Source organism: Balaenoptera acutorostrata, chromosome 3, assembly GCF_949987535.1.
Source record: "Balaenoptera acutorostrata chromosome 3, mBalAcu1.1, whole genome shotgun sequence".
NCBI classification, from domain to species: domain Eukaryota; kingdom Metazoa; phylum Chordata; class Mammalia; order Artiodactyla; family Balaenopteridae; genus Balaenoptera; species Balaenoptera acutorostrata.
Genome location: NC_080066.1, coordinates 26,459,036 through 26,471,577, shown reverse-complemented (window position 1 = coordinate 26,471,577; position 12,542 = coordinate 26,459,036). Strand labels below are relative to the sequence as shown.

Sequence of the window (12,542 nt, the reverse complement as noted above, 5' to 3'; positions counted from 1 at the left end):
TGGGGGTGGCAGAAGAGAGTTTATTGCCCTTGGAAGAATGTGGGCTGCTAGGCCACCAGGACTACTGACTCGGCCCCTGTGCAGAACCACGGGTGAGCTCGCCATCCTGGCCCCCGGCCTGGGAGCACGCTGCCCAGTCTGCTGCTTTGTGGAGAAGTCACCTTGTCACTAGAGAAAACATATCCCCTAAGTGGTTCTGTTGGTACTGATCACCTTGTCCACACGTCAGGTAATCAGAGCGCTGTGATTGGGCCCACGTTTGGGAAGGCAACAATGGGACAGCCCTGCAAGTCTACCCAAGAAGGCAACGTCCCCCCTTCCCTGGAGGGAGACAGAGAGCACTGATGCTCTGTTTCACGTGGCCCTGAGGAGGCAGCTGCCTCCTACCAGCGGCCCCCAGGAGCTTCGCTCTAGGAATCAATCAGCCACCAAAAGTCCATCAGAAAGGATCATAAAATGTCTGTGATTCGCCAGGGCACCTGGACATAGAGACAGGCTGGAATTTTCCCCACCTGTTTCCACTGCTGCTGGATGCAAAGTCCAATGAAACCAATTTCTGATAGGCCCGTGGGAGACAGCATTGGAGAACCCATATCAGAAAGGACTGAACATGAATGCAGTGTAATGGGTGTACCATTATTGCAGAAGTACTAATATTAGTAATTAACTCAGTCCTGCCTGTTGGGAAAAATGTGAGTCAAGGCAAGGGTCTCCCCTACTCAACAGACCAGAATAATTTCAGCAGGTTAAAGGGGGCCCTGTTCATTTGTTGTGGGAGATATTGAAACAGTGCTTAGAGGAAAAATTGTAGCTTTAAATGCTTGTATTATAAAATAATAGAGGGAAAGATGAAATGAAGAATTAATCAATCTAGAAGAATACAGAAAAGGAAAAACAGGAATAAAGCAAAGGAAAAAAAACAGAGCAAATAGAAAGCACACTGTAAAATAGCAGAAAATAATCCAAATACGTCAGTAATCATTATTAGTACAAATGTGTCACATCAGTGATCACTATTAGTACAAATGTGTCAAATGCCTTGTTAATACAGAGATTGCTAGATTGGATTTTTTAAATTTCGGTATATGCCATTTACAAAAGAATTTTACACAGAAAAAAACTGGAAAAAATGCACCAAGCAAATGTTAACCAACAGAAAACTGGAATAGCAATTTTGATATCAGACAAAGCAGACTCTAAGGCAACCCTTATTTGGCATGAAAGGGTTTATAGTAAAATGATAAAAGGGGCCATCTGTATGTACCCAACACTCCAAATATATAAAGCAAAAATGGACAGACTTACAAAAAGAAATCGACAAACCCACAAATACAATGGGATACAAATACAATGGGAGATTAACACACACCCTCTGAAAACTGAGGAGTCAAGTAAACTAAAAATCAGGGAAATAAGGGGAGAATTGAAAAATAAGGATGAATAATAATCTGTGTCCACGTAAAACTTTATCAAGTTCTTACAATACTATCTTGACACTGACCTTAGAAAAATAGGAAGGTACACTAATCTACATTTTATGAAACAGGAGCAGAGAATGTAAGTGACTGTCCCAATCCAGTCGCCAAGCTAGAAACAGAGGCAGAAGTGAAAACCCTTTCTCCTGACACCAAGGTAAAGCCTCTCTCCTATAAATCAAGCGTCCTTCCAATTCCCTAATTCCTTTTTCTTATCTTTTTCTTTTACTGCCTAGCTCAGATGTTAAGAAAATAATTATGTTATTATGTGTAAGTGCTTTGGGCACTTTGGTGAAATGAGCTTTATAAATAAGAGCCATTTCTATCTATATATGAAGCTGATCAGATTTTCTCCCCACCTGGGCCCTCCACATACTCTCTACCGAGTATTTACATCCCTCATTCATAGAGATGAATTCATGGAAGATACTGATACCGAGCAGGGCCCTGTGGGGCTCCTAGGCACAAAAGCCTTTCTGTGTCCCCCATTTCTTGATAACAGGAAATAGGCTTCATTCAGCCTCCATGACCTTCCCTGCAGGTTCAAACAGATGCTAATCCGGGAAGGGAGGGGACCGGGAGACAAGGGAGGAGCAGTCAAAAGAAACAATAGTGCAGCCTTGGGGCAGGGTCCTGGTTCCCCCTCAAGGGATACACATAACAATACCTTTGAGCTGTTTTGCAGACACTGAAGCCCCCACCAGGTGGGAGAAGTTAACTGTGTGCTGCCCACAAGCACGTAGACCCCAGACCGGTTGGAACCTGAAGGTCGATGATGCTGACTCCTACTTAACCTCACCACGAACCAATCAGAAGAATGTCCACCAGCTGATCGCGCCCTCTTTGAACCATTACTATAAAACTCCTCACTACCCCCTCCAGGTTGGGACACACAGTTTTGAGGGCATCAGCCCGCTGTGGCCCCCTTTGCCTGGCAAAACAATAAAGCTTTTCTTTTCTACTTCACGCAAAACTCTGCTCTGAGAATTAATTCGGTGCCAAGGTACAGAGGCTGGATTCAGCTTCAATACCAATGGCTCACCAAGGCCAGAGAAATGGGCCAGCATAGCAGAATGCTTCATGTGCACTTAAGAGAAGGGTGGGAAGGGAAATCATCATTTATATCAACCAAAACGCTGGCGATTTTTGCTCACTAATCGTCCTCTTTCTTTCCAAGACTGTCTCCAATCCTCCCTCAGATGCAGCCAGAAGCACTTTTCAAGCTATAAAGCAAACAGACTGCTTCCTGAAGTTTTCTTCTCTAAGAAAAGTACCTTTAGGACCCTTCCCCACTGCCCAGGTCTGTGAGCATTCCTTCTGGAGCCTGCCTGCTCACACCCTCAGAGCTCCTGGGAGCCATCAGCCAATCCCAAAGGTGACCTGGGATGGGCCAGCGGGAACGCAGGAGCCCATCTCTGTCTGGAGACGGGCCGGCAGGCTCAGCAGACAGCCAGCAGCCCCTGACACAAAGATGGTTTGGTGCCCTGGAGCTCCAGCCTCAAGTGGGGAGGTTTTCTAGGAAGTTGAGAGGAGTCAGGGCAGATCACAAAAAGAGAAGCCAACGTCCATTGTCTCTCCTTCTAAACCCATACCCTAGGGCAGTGGTTCTCATGGCGTGGGAGAGGGGCAGGGAGCAGTTTTGCCCCCAGGGGACATATCTGGAGACATTTCTGGTCATCACAGCTGGGCAGGGGAGGGCTGATACTTCATCAAATGGCTGGAGGGAAGCTGCCAAACATCAGGGCAGCTTCTCCACAGCACCTGGCCCCAAACGTCAGGAGTGCCAAGGCTGAGGATCCCCGCTCTAGGGGAGCAATGTTTGGTATCCTCACAAGACTGCCCTCCTGGCATGTCAGAGCTCAGAAAGGCAGAAGAGGGAGTGAAACTCAGACTTCCATCTCTCTACCCCTCAACCTACACAAATTCCTCCATTACTACCTTAGGATCTGAAATGGAAAAAAACAAACAAACAAAAACAACAACCTTCTCCCAAAGACCAGAATATACGAACAAATGAATTTAGATCTCCTAGTTTCATGCTGCCACTAATCTCAGGAGGAGGCCGGCCAGAGAGACAGGCAGCTCCAAAAGAAGGAGCGGGAGTGAGGTCCAATCCCCATGTAGCCACAATGAAGGCTGAAGCTGCCAGAGCTTGGGGTCCTTCTGGATAAGGGCTTTCCGTGTGTTTCACACAGATACCTGTGAGCATTGAAGAGTTTTGATAATTCCAGACGTCCACTCACCTCTTCATCATCATAGAGGAATTTCAAGAGCTAAAAGTGCCCATCCAGGATGGGAGCTGTGGTGTGGCCTGGAGACCTGGAGAGAACATGGTCTTGCACGGCCCTTCATGATGGTTAAGCCCAAGGTTCAAGGTGGATGTGAAAAGAGATCTGGGCCCACCTGAGACCTGGATTCTCAGTCACCAAGCGCCTGTGTAATCCCCACAAGTCACTTCTCTCACAGTCTCAGCTGTGAAATAAGGGAGTCACCTGCCTAAATCCCCTTACACCTATACCATTACATTTAGAGTAAAATTCAACTCAGAGTACCTCCCAGTGTGAGCCCAGCCTCTGCCGCATGCAGTCCCCCACCTCCTGCCCACCTGCCTCCTGCAGGTCCCTCTCTGCATTGCGTTCTCCATCCCAGACCTCCTTTCTGTCTGCAACCCCTCTGCTCTGCTCTGGTACATTACCTGTCTCGAGTCTCCAGGACAGGAATGCTCCCTTCCGTGCTATGGCATTTGCCACACAGAAATTAGCCTGCTTTTACATATCTTTCTAAACAGCGGATGCCTTATAAGAACGGGGGGCTTAATTCACTTTGAATTCCTGAGGGTCCTGGCAAGACCTGGCACACAGCAGGTGCTCTAAAGATATTGGATGAACAGATAAATAAAAATGGGTAAAGTTCCAGTGATTTCCCACCAAAAGCTCTAGGTAAGTGCCTACCCCCTCTGCGTGCCCTTTGATGAACGCAAACATCTAGAGCCTTGTAAGTAGCCAGAGAGAACACTGCAAGTCAGGACCCACAAGAATCACAGGACAGCAGAGGACCTTTCTTCTCTACTTTCAAGCAGGTCTTGGTGCCAGGTTTCCAAAAGGAGGGGTAGAGAGACAGGGATGAGGGAAAGCTGAAGTTAATAAGAACTAAGGTGAGTAATAAAACTCTTCAAAGAAGCTGCTTCTCAGTTCAACAGAGTGTTTTTCCTTTTTATCAATGAATCAAGTTGCTAGGGCAGGAAGGGCAGGGGGAAGTGATGGGAGGGCTGGGAGGGAAGGTGGATAGGAGGGGTCGAGGATGCCGGCAGCCTGTCATCTCCATGACGCGGACAGCTGCTTTGGTTGTATTTTAAACGGAATCGCATCCCGGTGTAGACACTGCATCTGGATTTACGATCCACCCCGTGATCTGTCACTTTTATATACACACACACGAGGGAGTGGAGTGGTTTCCATAGAGAGGAAATATCACGGCCCACTTACGAACAATACAAGAAAAGGAGCCAGCGACCCCAGCGTAGACAGAAGTTCGGGGGGATGGTCCTGGGGCAGACCTCCCGGTCCTGAAGCTGCTGCACATCTCACTGCGCTTTTCCACTCCGGAGGGAAGTCCACTCACGGGTAAGGTTTTGGTTGGGGACTTCTTTATGAAGGATAAATTGATTTGCCCTAAATTAGGCAGGAGGTGCTGGGGACTAGACGGGGTAAGAGATGAGAGTTGCAAACGCCCCTGGGGGCACCGTGCTGAAAGCCAAGGTCTGTGTTTTAAATAAGAAGTTGGCTTTAAAGGGACCATGGGGAAGTTTCTCAGGGGGGGCAAAATGATCCTCCCTTCGTTGGTAGAGAGACCTGCTTTGCAAAAGGTAATAGACTGGAGGCAAAATGGGTTCTTACAAATGTATTTTTCTGAACAGAGTCTAGTTGTGAATATGAAAATCGTGTTTACAAATGGGGTGGATGGGAGAAGGTGTGGGGTAGAAACTTCAGGGTACAATGCCCCGCTGCCTGCCCGAGCCGGAGGATGCTTGCATTTATTGGTTACCAAGGGCATCTCCTTTCATTCTCTCGATGCACGTGTGAGGCAGGTAATGTCTCCTTTTGAGGATGCGACAACTGAGAGGTTAAGTGGTTGATGGAAGGCATTTGAGGGTAGGGGAGGTTCCCAGCCCAGGTCCTCTGCCCTCAAAGCCTAGAACCCTTTTCCCCTGGCTATGCTGGGGACACTGAAGGGAGGGGACAGAAGTCTGTAATGATTAGTGCCACCTGTGAAGGGGGGACCATAAAGATGGATGTTTGCTGTCTCCATCTGATGTCCAAGTCTTCTGAGAAATCCTGTCTGCAATGTTCTCCTCTAACATAGCAATCCAAGAAACACACACCCATACACACACACACACACACACACACACACACATGCACACCCCTCTTCTGAGAATGAATGAAGTAAGAACGTGAATGCGAATGCTGCCAATGACAAGCGTTATCTGTAACATGTCAACTTTCTCCTGGCCGCTCTTCCCTCTTGGGGGGAAGGGTCTTTCATGAGTGAACCCTCTCTGCTCACTTGAGGGTGAATTGCTTGGAAGTCTGTGTGTGTATATGTGACACATAAGCGCTTCCACGAGTCCACTGCTCATTACTATAATACCTTTTGAAATGCTTTAATGCCCCCTAGGTTCAGCAGTTACGTTTTATAAAGGGTTTTCTAATTGAACATCTTATCAGTGTTTGCAGACGAGCTGGGTAACATGGGGACTATTTCCGCCTTCCTCGCTGCTAGAAAACGGGGCTGGCACTGGGCAAAGCCACAGAGTTGTGCATTTGCCTTCTCGCTTCACTTTTTTCCTTCAAGTACTCTCTCCCCTGCAGGTGCTCTGAATTTCAGGCCAGCCCAGGTTCCTCAGTGCCTCTCATCCTAGGGCGTGACGTGGCTGTCACAGCTCTCAGAAGTAAGTGTGTATCTTCAGAGAAGCACTGCTTATAATAACCCCAAAGAATGGCTCAGTTTCAGGTATCCAAATGAGAAAAATAAAGATGTAGAACTTTACCTCTTAAATCTAACTAGGTGGGGACCACTTGTTTTCAGAGCAGGTAGCAGGGAAATCTTAAACCTTTGTGTTGTTGCACCAGGGTAATGGCAAAAGAATCCAAAGAACATAAGAGAAACTTGCTTAGGAATCAGACTTTAGTGAGGAGCAAAGGACATTTCTGTTCTTTTATGCTGCAAACGCTAAACAAAACTAAACAAGGAGATAGAGAGAAGGGGAAGAGCCTGGAACTCAATCCCCTGATCTCACAGATGGAAATACTGGCACCCAGAGCATTTAATTGCTGAGCAAGTTAGTGGGAGGCCAGGGCTGAGTCTGGTCCATGAAATGAGTGGGCTACAAAGGGATAGAGTGACAGAGAAGACAACTTCCCCACCCGTGTTAACCCTTTCTTTGTCCATTGGTTTTTGGTTTTTTAAATCTTTTCAGCCTTAACAAGCCCTTTGAAAGTTCTTCCAGGCTTTAAGATGCCTCCAAGGTGTAAGGCAGCTAAAGCCACAATTCATGCTACTTTTATGCAAAACAACTAAGGAGCTCCTCGGTAAATGATAAAGCAGGAAGTCTGGTGATTGACACAATATTGACAGAAAAAAAAAGTCCACTTTTCCACAGTCAACACACAGCCCTGTAAAATGTTCTCAGGGAATTGGACACACAATTCTAAGGAGCTCAGAGATGGATTGGAACACTGAGAAAGTGGTTCTCAAAGTGTGGTCCATGAACCCACTGCATCAGCATCGTCTAGGGATGTGTTAGAAATGCAGACTCTCAGGTCTCACCCCAAACCTACTGATTCAGAAATGCTTGGGATGGGGCCCAGCAGCTGGTGTTTGAACAATCCATTCACATGATTCTGAACACTCTGAAGCTTGAGAACCGCTGACTTAGAATGAGTTCAAGGCAAGGAGAACCTGTCTGGGTTAGGATGGAGCAAATGGTGTATAGACAAAAAGGAAAAGCCAGAAACACAAGACAACAAAGATACGGGTCTGCAGGATCCAATTACCTGGCATATTTGTATATCTATATTTATATTATATTGATATAATTGATACAATTTATATTTATATTATATTATTTATATAATTTATAGTATATTTATAGATATATAGATATAGACAGATCACTTTTGAGATGGCTGTGTGTGTACTGAATCTTATCCTAATAGGACCTGGAGATGATTTATATATAAACAGTTATGAACCAACCGTCTTCATTAAGTATTTGGTTAGACCAGGAGCTTTTCCATTTTAACTTAATCTTTCACTTAACCTTTATGAGGTAGTTATTATTATCCCCAACTATCAGATGAGGAAATTGACGTTCTCAGAGGTTAACCAATCTGCCCACCGCCCTCAGGCAAATAAGGACCAAGTTGGAAGTTGAGCCGACGCCCGACTAATTGCAGAGTCTGTGTTGCTTTCCCTGCGTGCTACGCAGCTAGTTCATTCATTTGGATTGTTTAAAGCAAGGATCAGTCATCATCAGGCTTGTGAAAATGCAGATTGCTGGCCCCAGAGTTTTTGATTGACTAGCTCTGGAGCAAGACCTGAGAATTCTTCGCATTTCTAACAAATTTCCACATGATGCTGCTGGCCCAGAGACCACACTTTGACAACTAGTGAAGTGGAACATGAACAAAGCCCTACTGGATTTGATCCATTTCCTCCTGAGCCCTAAGCCCCCTCTCACACCCTCTTCCCACATTGCTCTTTTCTGCTACAGGGAGAGATGCTGATACCGGCCCACTTCCTGCTGCTACTGCTGCTGCTTCTAGGGGCCCCCAGGACAGGCCTCTCTCAAAAGTTGTACAAAGCCGAGTCCGTCTTCAGCTGCCTCAACACAGCCCTGTCTGAGGCCAAGAAGAGCCAGCTGGAGGGTGCGCCCCTGCTGAGCAAGAGAAGCTTCCCCTCCCTGCCCAGCCAAGACTCACTCTCAGGAGAAGACCAGGAGAAGGAGGAGGAGGAAGACAAGGAGAAAAGGACCTTCCCTGGCTCTGGGGGCGGCGGTGGGGCTAGAAGCACCCGGCACAAATACCTGTCCCAGGGGCAGCTCCGGCGGAGGCTGTACCAGGACAAGGCCAAGAGTGACCGGCGCACCAAGTTCACTCTGTCCCTCGATGTCCCCACTAACATCATGAACATCCTCTTCAACATTGCCAAGGCCAAGAACCTACGAGCCAAGGCAGCTGCCAACGCCCACCTGATGGCCCAGATTGGGCGGAAGAAGTAGAAGCAGAGGCCAGCAGGAGGGCGGCCCATCTGGGACAAGGACAGAGGTCAGGGTGGAGGGGAGGGAGGGTTGGTTCGTACTGGAGGAATAGGCCCTGTTTTCCAGGCTGCTTCACTGCTCAACCCCTCTGCTCCTTCCTGCCTCTGGCCCAGCTCCCTGCTCCTCTGTACATGCACATACCAATGCAGTACAGTCCCAGCTTCACAGATACCAGGCCATTGATGTCTCCACCTACATTCTGCATCTCCTCTCTCTTCCCCACAATGAGAGGCAAAGGTCATGCACTCCTGTCCTCCATGCTGCTCCCGCATGACCCAGTGCCCGAGAAGAGGGCGTGCAGAGCCCCTCTCCCCTCCACACACCCACCTTCCCCAGACAAGGCCAGAAGATGAGGGCACTCAGCATTCCCTTCCCTCCCCTCTCACCCCCATTAAAACCGATGGCTTCTTGAACCCCTGGCTGGTTTCAATTCCTCTTCAGCCGGCTGCTTTCAGGCCTCTGGGCTTGGAAAGGGGACAGCTAGTGACGGAGGTGACATGTGAGTCCATTTCCAACTCTCCCAGGACAGGAATGGTTCCTGGAGGTTTTAGGAGGGCTGAAAGAAGAGCTTGGGAAAGGCCAAGCTGGCAGGACTGTGCCGGCTGTCGTTCGATCAAGAGCCATCTACATGGCCTGGTCCCACCCAGGGGCACAGCCTGGGATCTGCTGCTGAGTGGGCCCCTGGGTTTAATGGGAGACACCCCCAGCTCCTCCAGCTCCTCCATGCTTGCTAGGGATTGGGCCACCAATCTTTAATAGGCCCTTCTTGAACCCATGGTCACTGTCCAACCCAGTGCTGGACCCAGTGGGGGATATTGATGTGGGAGGCAAGGCCTCTGCTCTCCATGACTCAACAGTCTAAGTGAACAGACAAAAGCAAAATTTGAAAAGAAGCAGATACCACCAGGGAGTATATAAGTGATGAATGGCAACATGATAGCAATTAGTGTAAAAAAAAACATGAGGAATTCAGAGCAAGATGAGAAGGTTTAATATGAGTAAAAGTTCAGTAGAAATGGACATCGGCAAGAACTCTCATGGCCTCTGGCAGCAAAGCCTTCTGCATGGTGACAAGTCATGAATACATAAAAGGAACTTCCGCACAGTAAAATAAACCACATACACACACACCAGCAACTAACCCCACCACCACCAGACAGAAAGTCAAGAGACAAATGAATGACAGATTTGAAAAATGTTTGCCACTCATGTAAAACAAATGGCTTACTGATCAAATATATAAAGAGCTACTAAAAACTGAAAAGAACAATCCCCTCCCAAAAATAAGCAAGGACATGAATAGAGCATACACACACACACACACACACAAATACAAATGATCCTTAAATGTATGAAAAGATGCTAAACTTCATTGCTAAGAAAACAAATTAAACCTGCACTCATATAGAATTTGTCACCCATCAAATAGGTAAATGTCCCTGTTTGACAACTGGCCCACACGATGATTAATGAGGTGAAAAGCCACCCTCCTCCACTGCTGGCTGGTGGGAATATAAACTCTGAGAGGCAGTTTGGAAATACTTATTAAAATCACAAGTTCACTTTACCTTTAACTCAACAATCCTGCTTCTGGTGGACATTATTGGCAAAAGCGAAACTGTGCATTTTTTAAAATGTTAAGCTAAACTTGAAAATTACCCCATCTCTTAACAGAGCCAATGTTCAAAAAACCGAAATGCAACTGTTGTTTCCATCCTGGGAAAAAAACCTCATGATAGAGCAGAAAGAATCCTGCCCGAGACTCAGAATACCTATGTGAGTCTGGGTTCCTCTTCTTATGTGCCTCTGAGCAAATCCTTTAACTTGCCTCAGTGCTGATGTACCAGGAAACCTCTATGAATGTGACCTCATGGAGTTCTCATGAGTATATTTTAAGGTAGCTATTATTTTTTTCCATTTTGAAGATTTCTTAAAATTTGCATTTAATATTTATTTTTGCTTTAATAGTGCATATTCTGTTCACGCCAAAGGTGCAAAGGACAGGAAGCAGGAGATTAGCTTGGCTAAGGAAAAGATCAAGCAGGTGTGACATTTCCATGAACAACCGAAAACTAGGAGAACTTAAAAGTTGCAGCTGGTACCCCCAAGCACGCCCAAGTTCACAGCTGTCTCCTCAGGACCTATGGCTAGGTGAGCAAAGCCTTGATAACAGCAGCCTCTAGCGGACTTTGATAAGTGGCTTTAAAAAGTTTTGTTTTGCTTTGTTTTGTATCACGGTACCTGCATCACAAAAGCTCCAATCAAAACGGTGATTTAAAAAAAAGAAGGCACAGATCATTGCAAATGCCAGATTTTCTCTTGCTCTTTTTGCAAATACACCATCACGTATAAGCTAAAATGTATCTAAGGTGGTGAGGTTTACTGGCAGAGGAAGGGGAAAGGCATACGTAACAGAATTCTAGAGGATTCAGCTTTGCACCTGAAGCAAGAGATTGGCGCCCAGAGAAGTGAGGGAACTGTCCAAGGTCTTCCAGCTGGTAAGTGACAGTCAGATCTTTCTGGCCACAAAGCCTCTGCTCATCGCTCCATGCAGAACTGACCCTTCACGTGTACAAAGGGCATAAAAACACGAGCCATGTTGTTGCCTTACAGGGCTAGCACGAGCCCCAGTGAACCACAAACGTGGAAGCAGCTAGGAAAGCCCCACACAGATACTAGGACTTATTATGTCTTCAGCAGGTGGGTCTGGTGTTTAGAATGCCCTCAGAGCCTTACAGGTGATTTAAATGTGAGCAGAAGCATCTGCTTAACAAACTAAGGAGAATTTGCCAAAGCTGGACCCACCAAGAACAGAGGGAAAGCACAGGTTTCCTGCCGGAGGCTCCTGCTGAGCCCAGCATTCTGCTGTCCGTGCTCCAGTCCCCAGAATGGACCCCGTCACAGTCACATCAACAACATGCGGGAAGGTAGAAGGCCACATCCAGAGATCACCACCGCTGCCATCTGCCACCCTTGAGTTCACCTTGTAAAACCAAGATTCACTCTCGATTTCACTTTGTAAAATCATTTGCGGGGGCGGGGGAGAGGGGGAGAATTGTGTTGAGCTCCCTTGAAAAAACTGGTTTAAGCTCTCTTTTTAAAATAAAGTGAGGCTCAAACGCCAAGTGAACCTTCTCCAAGGAGACAAGTGCATGGATGACAGGATCTCCAAATGTTCTACCCAACAAGAAACCCCGCAAACAAATACCAACAGCCGACAACGGTGCCTGCTTCGTGGCAGTGGAATAATTTTGGAAGCTGTAACCAAATAATCAGGGAAAGCCGAGGGATACCCAGAATTCAATCAGATGTTTTATGTAATTCCAAGAAATGGGAGGTACATGAGCTCAAAAGTATGTAGTATTAAACTAGAAGACATTGATTATATATTAAGAGCCAGAGGAAGACAAAACCTAATCAAATGGTGTAGCTAGCTACCTTAGTAAGAACCACAGATGGAATCAGACTTGAAAACTAACCGCATGACTCAAATCTAAGCGTGCGCTATGGGACACTTCGTTCTTTTTTAAATGTATTTTTATTGAGGTGTAATCAACATACACCGTCATATTAGTTTCAGGCATAGGACACAATGATCCCACCTCGTCCTTTAATTAATGAAGTTTCTGTTATGGACGGTTGCCTAGGGTTCAGCATGTCCATGAGAGCTGCAAAGATCCTGTCACAGCCACACACACACTGATTGATCTCACTTTAAAATCCTGACAAGACGCCTCAAACGGGCT

At 46.7% G+C, this 12,542-nt stretch overlaps 1 protein-coding gene across 1 annotated transcript; it reads left to right on the top strand.

The window, feature by feature from the left end:
- Window positions 1-8,256: 8,256 nt before the first annotated feature.
- On the top strand, window positions 8,257-8,757 carry UCN3 (urocortin 3). Its single transcript, XM_007167450.2, has one exon. It carries the CDS (start codon window positions 8,257-8,259, stop codon window positions 8,755-8,757), a length of 501 nt encoding a protein of 166 aa, XP_007167512.1.
- Window positions 8,758-12,542: the final 3,785 nt, after the last annotated feature.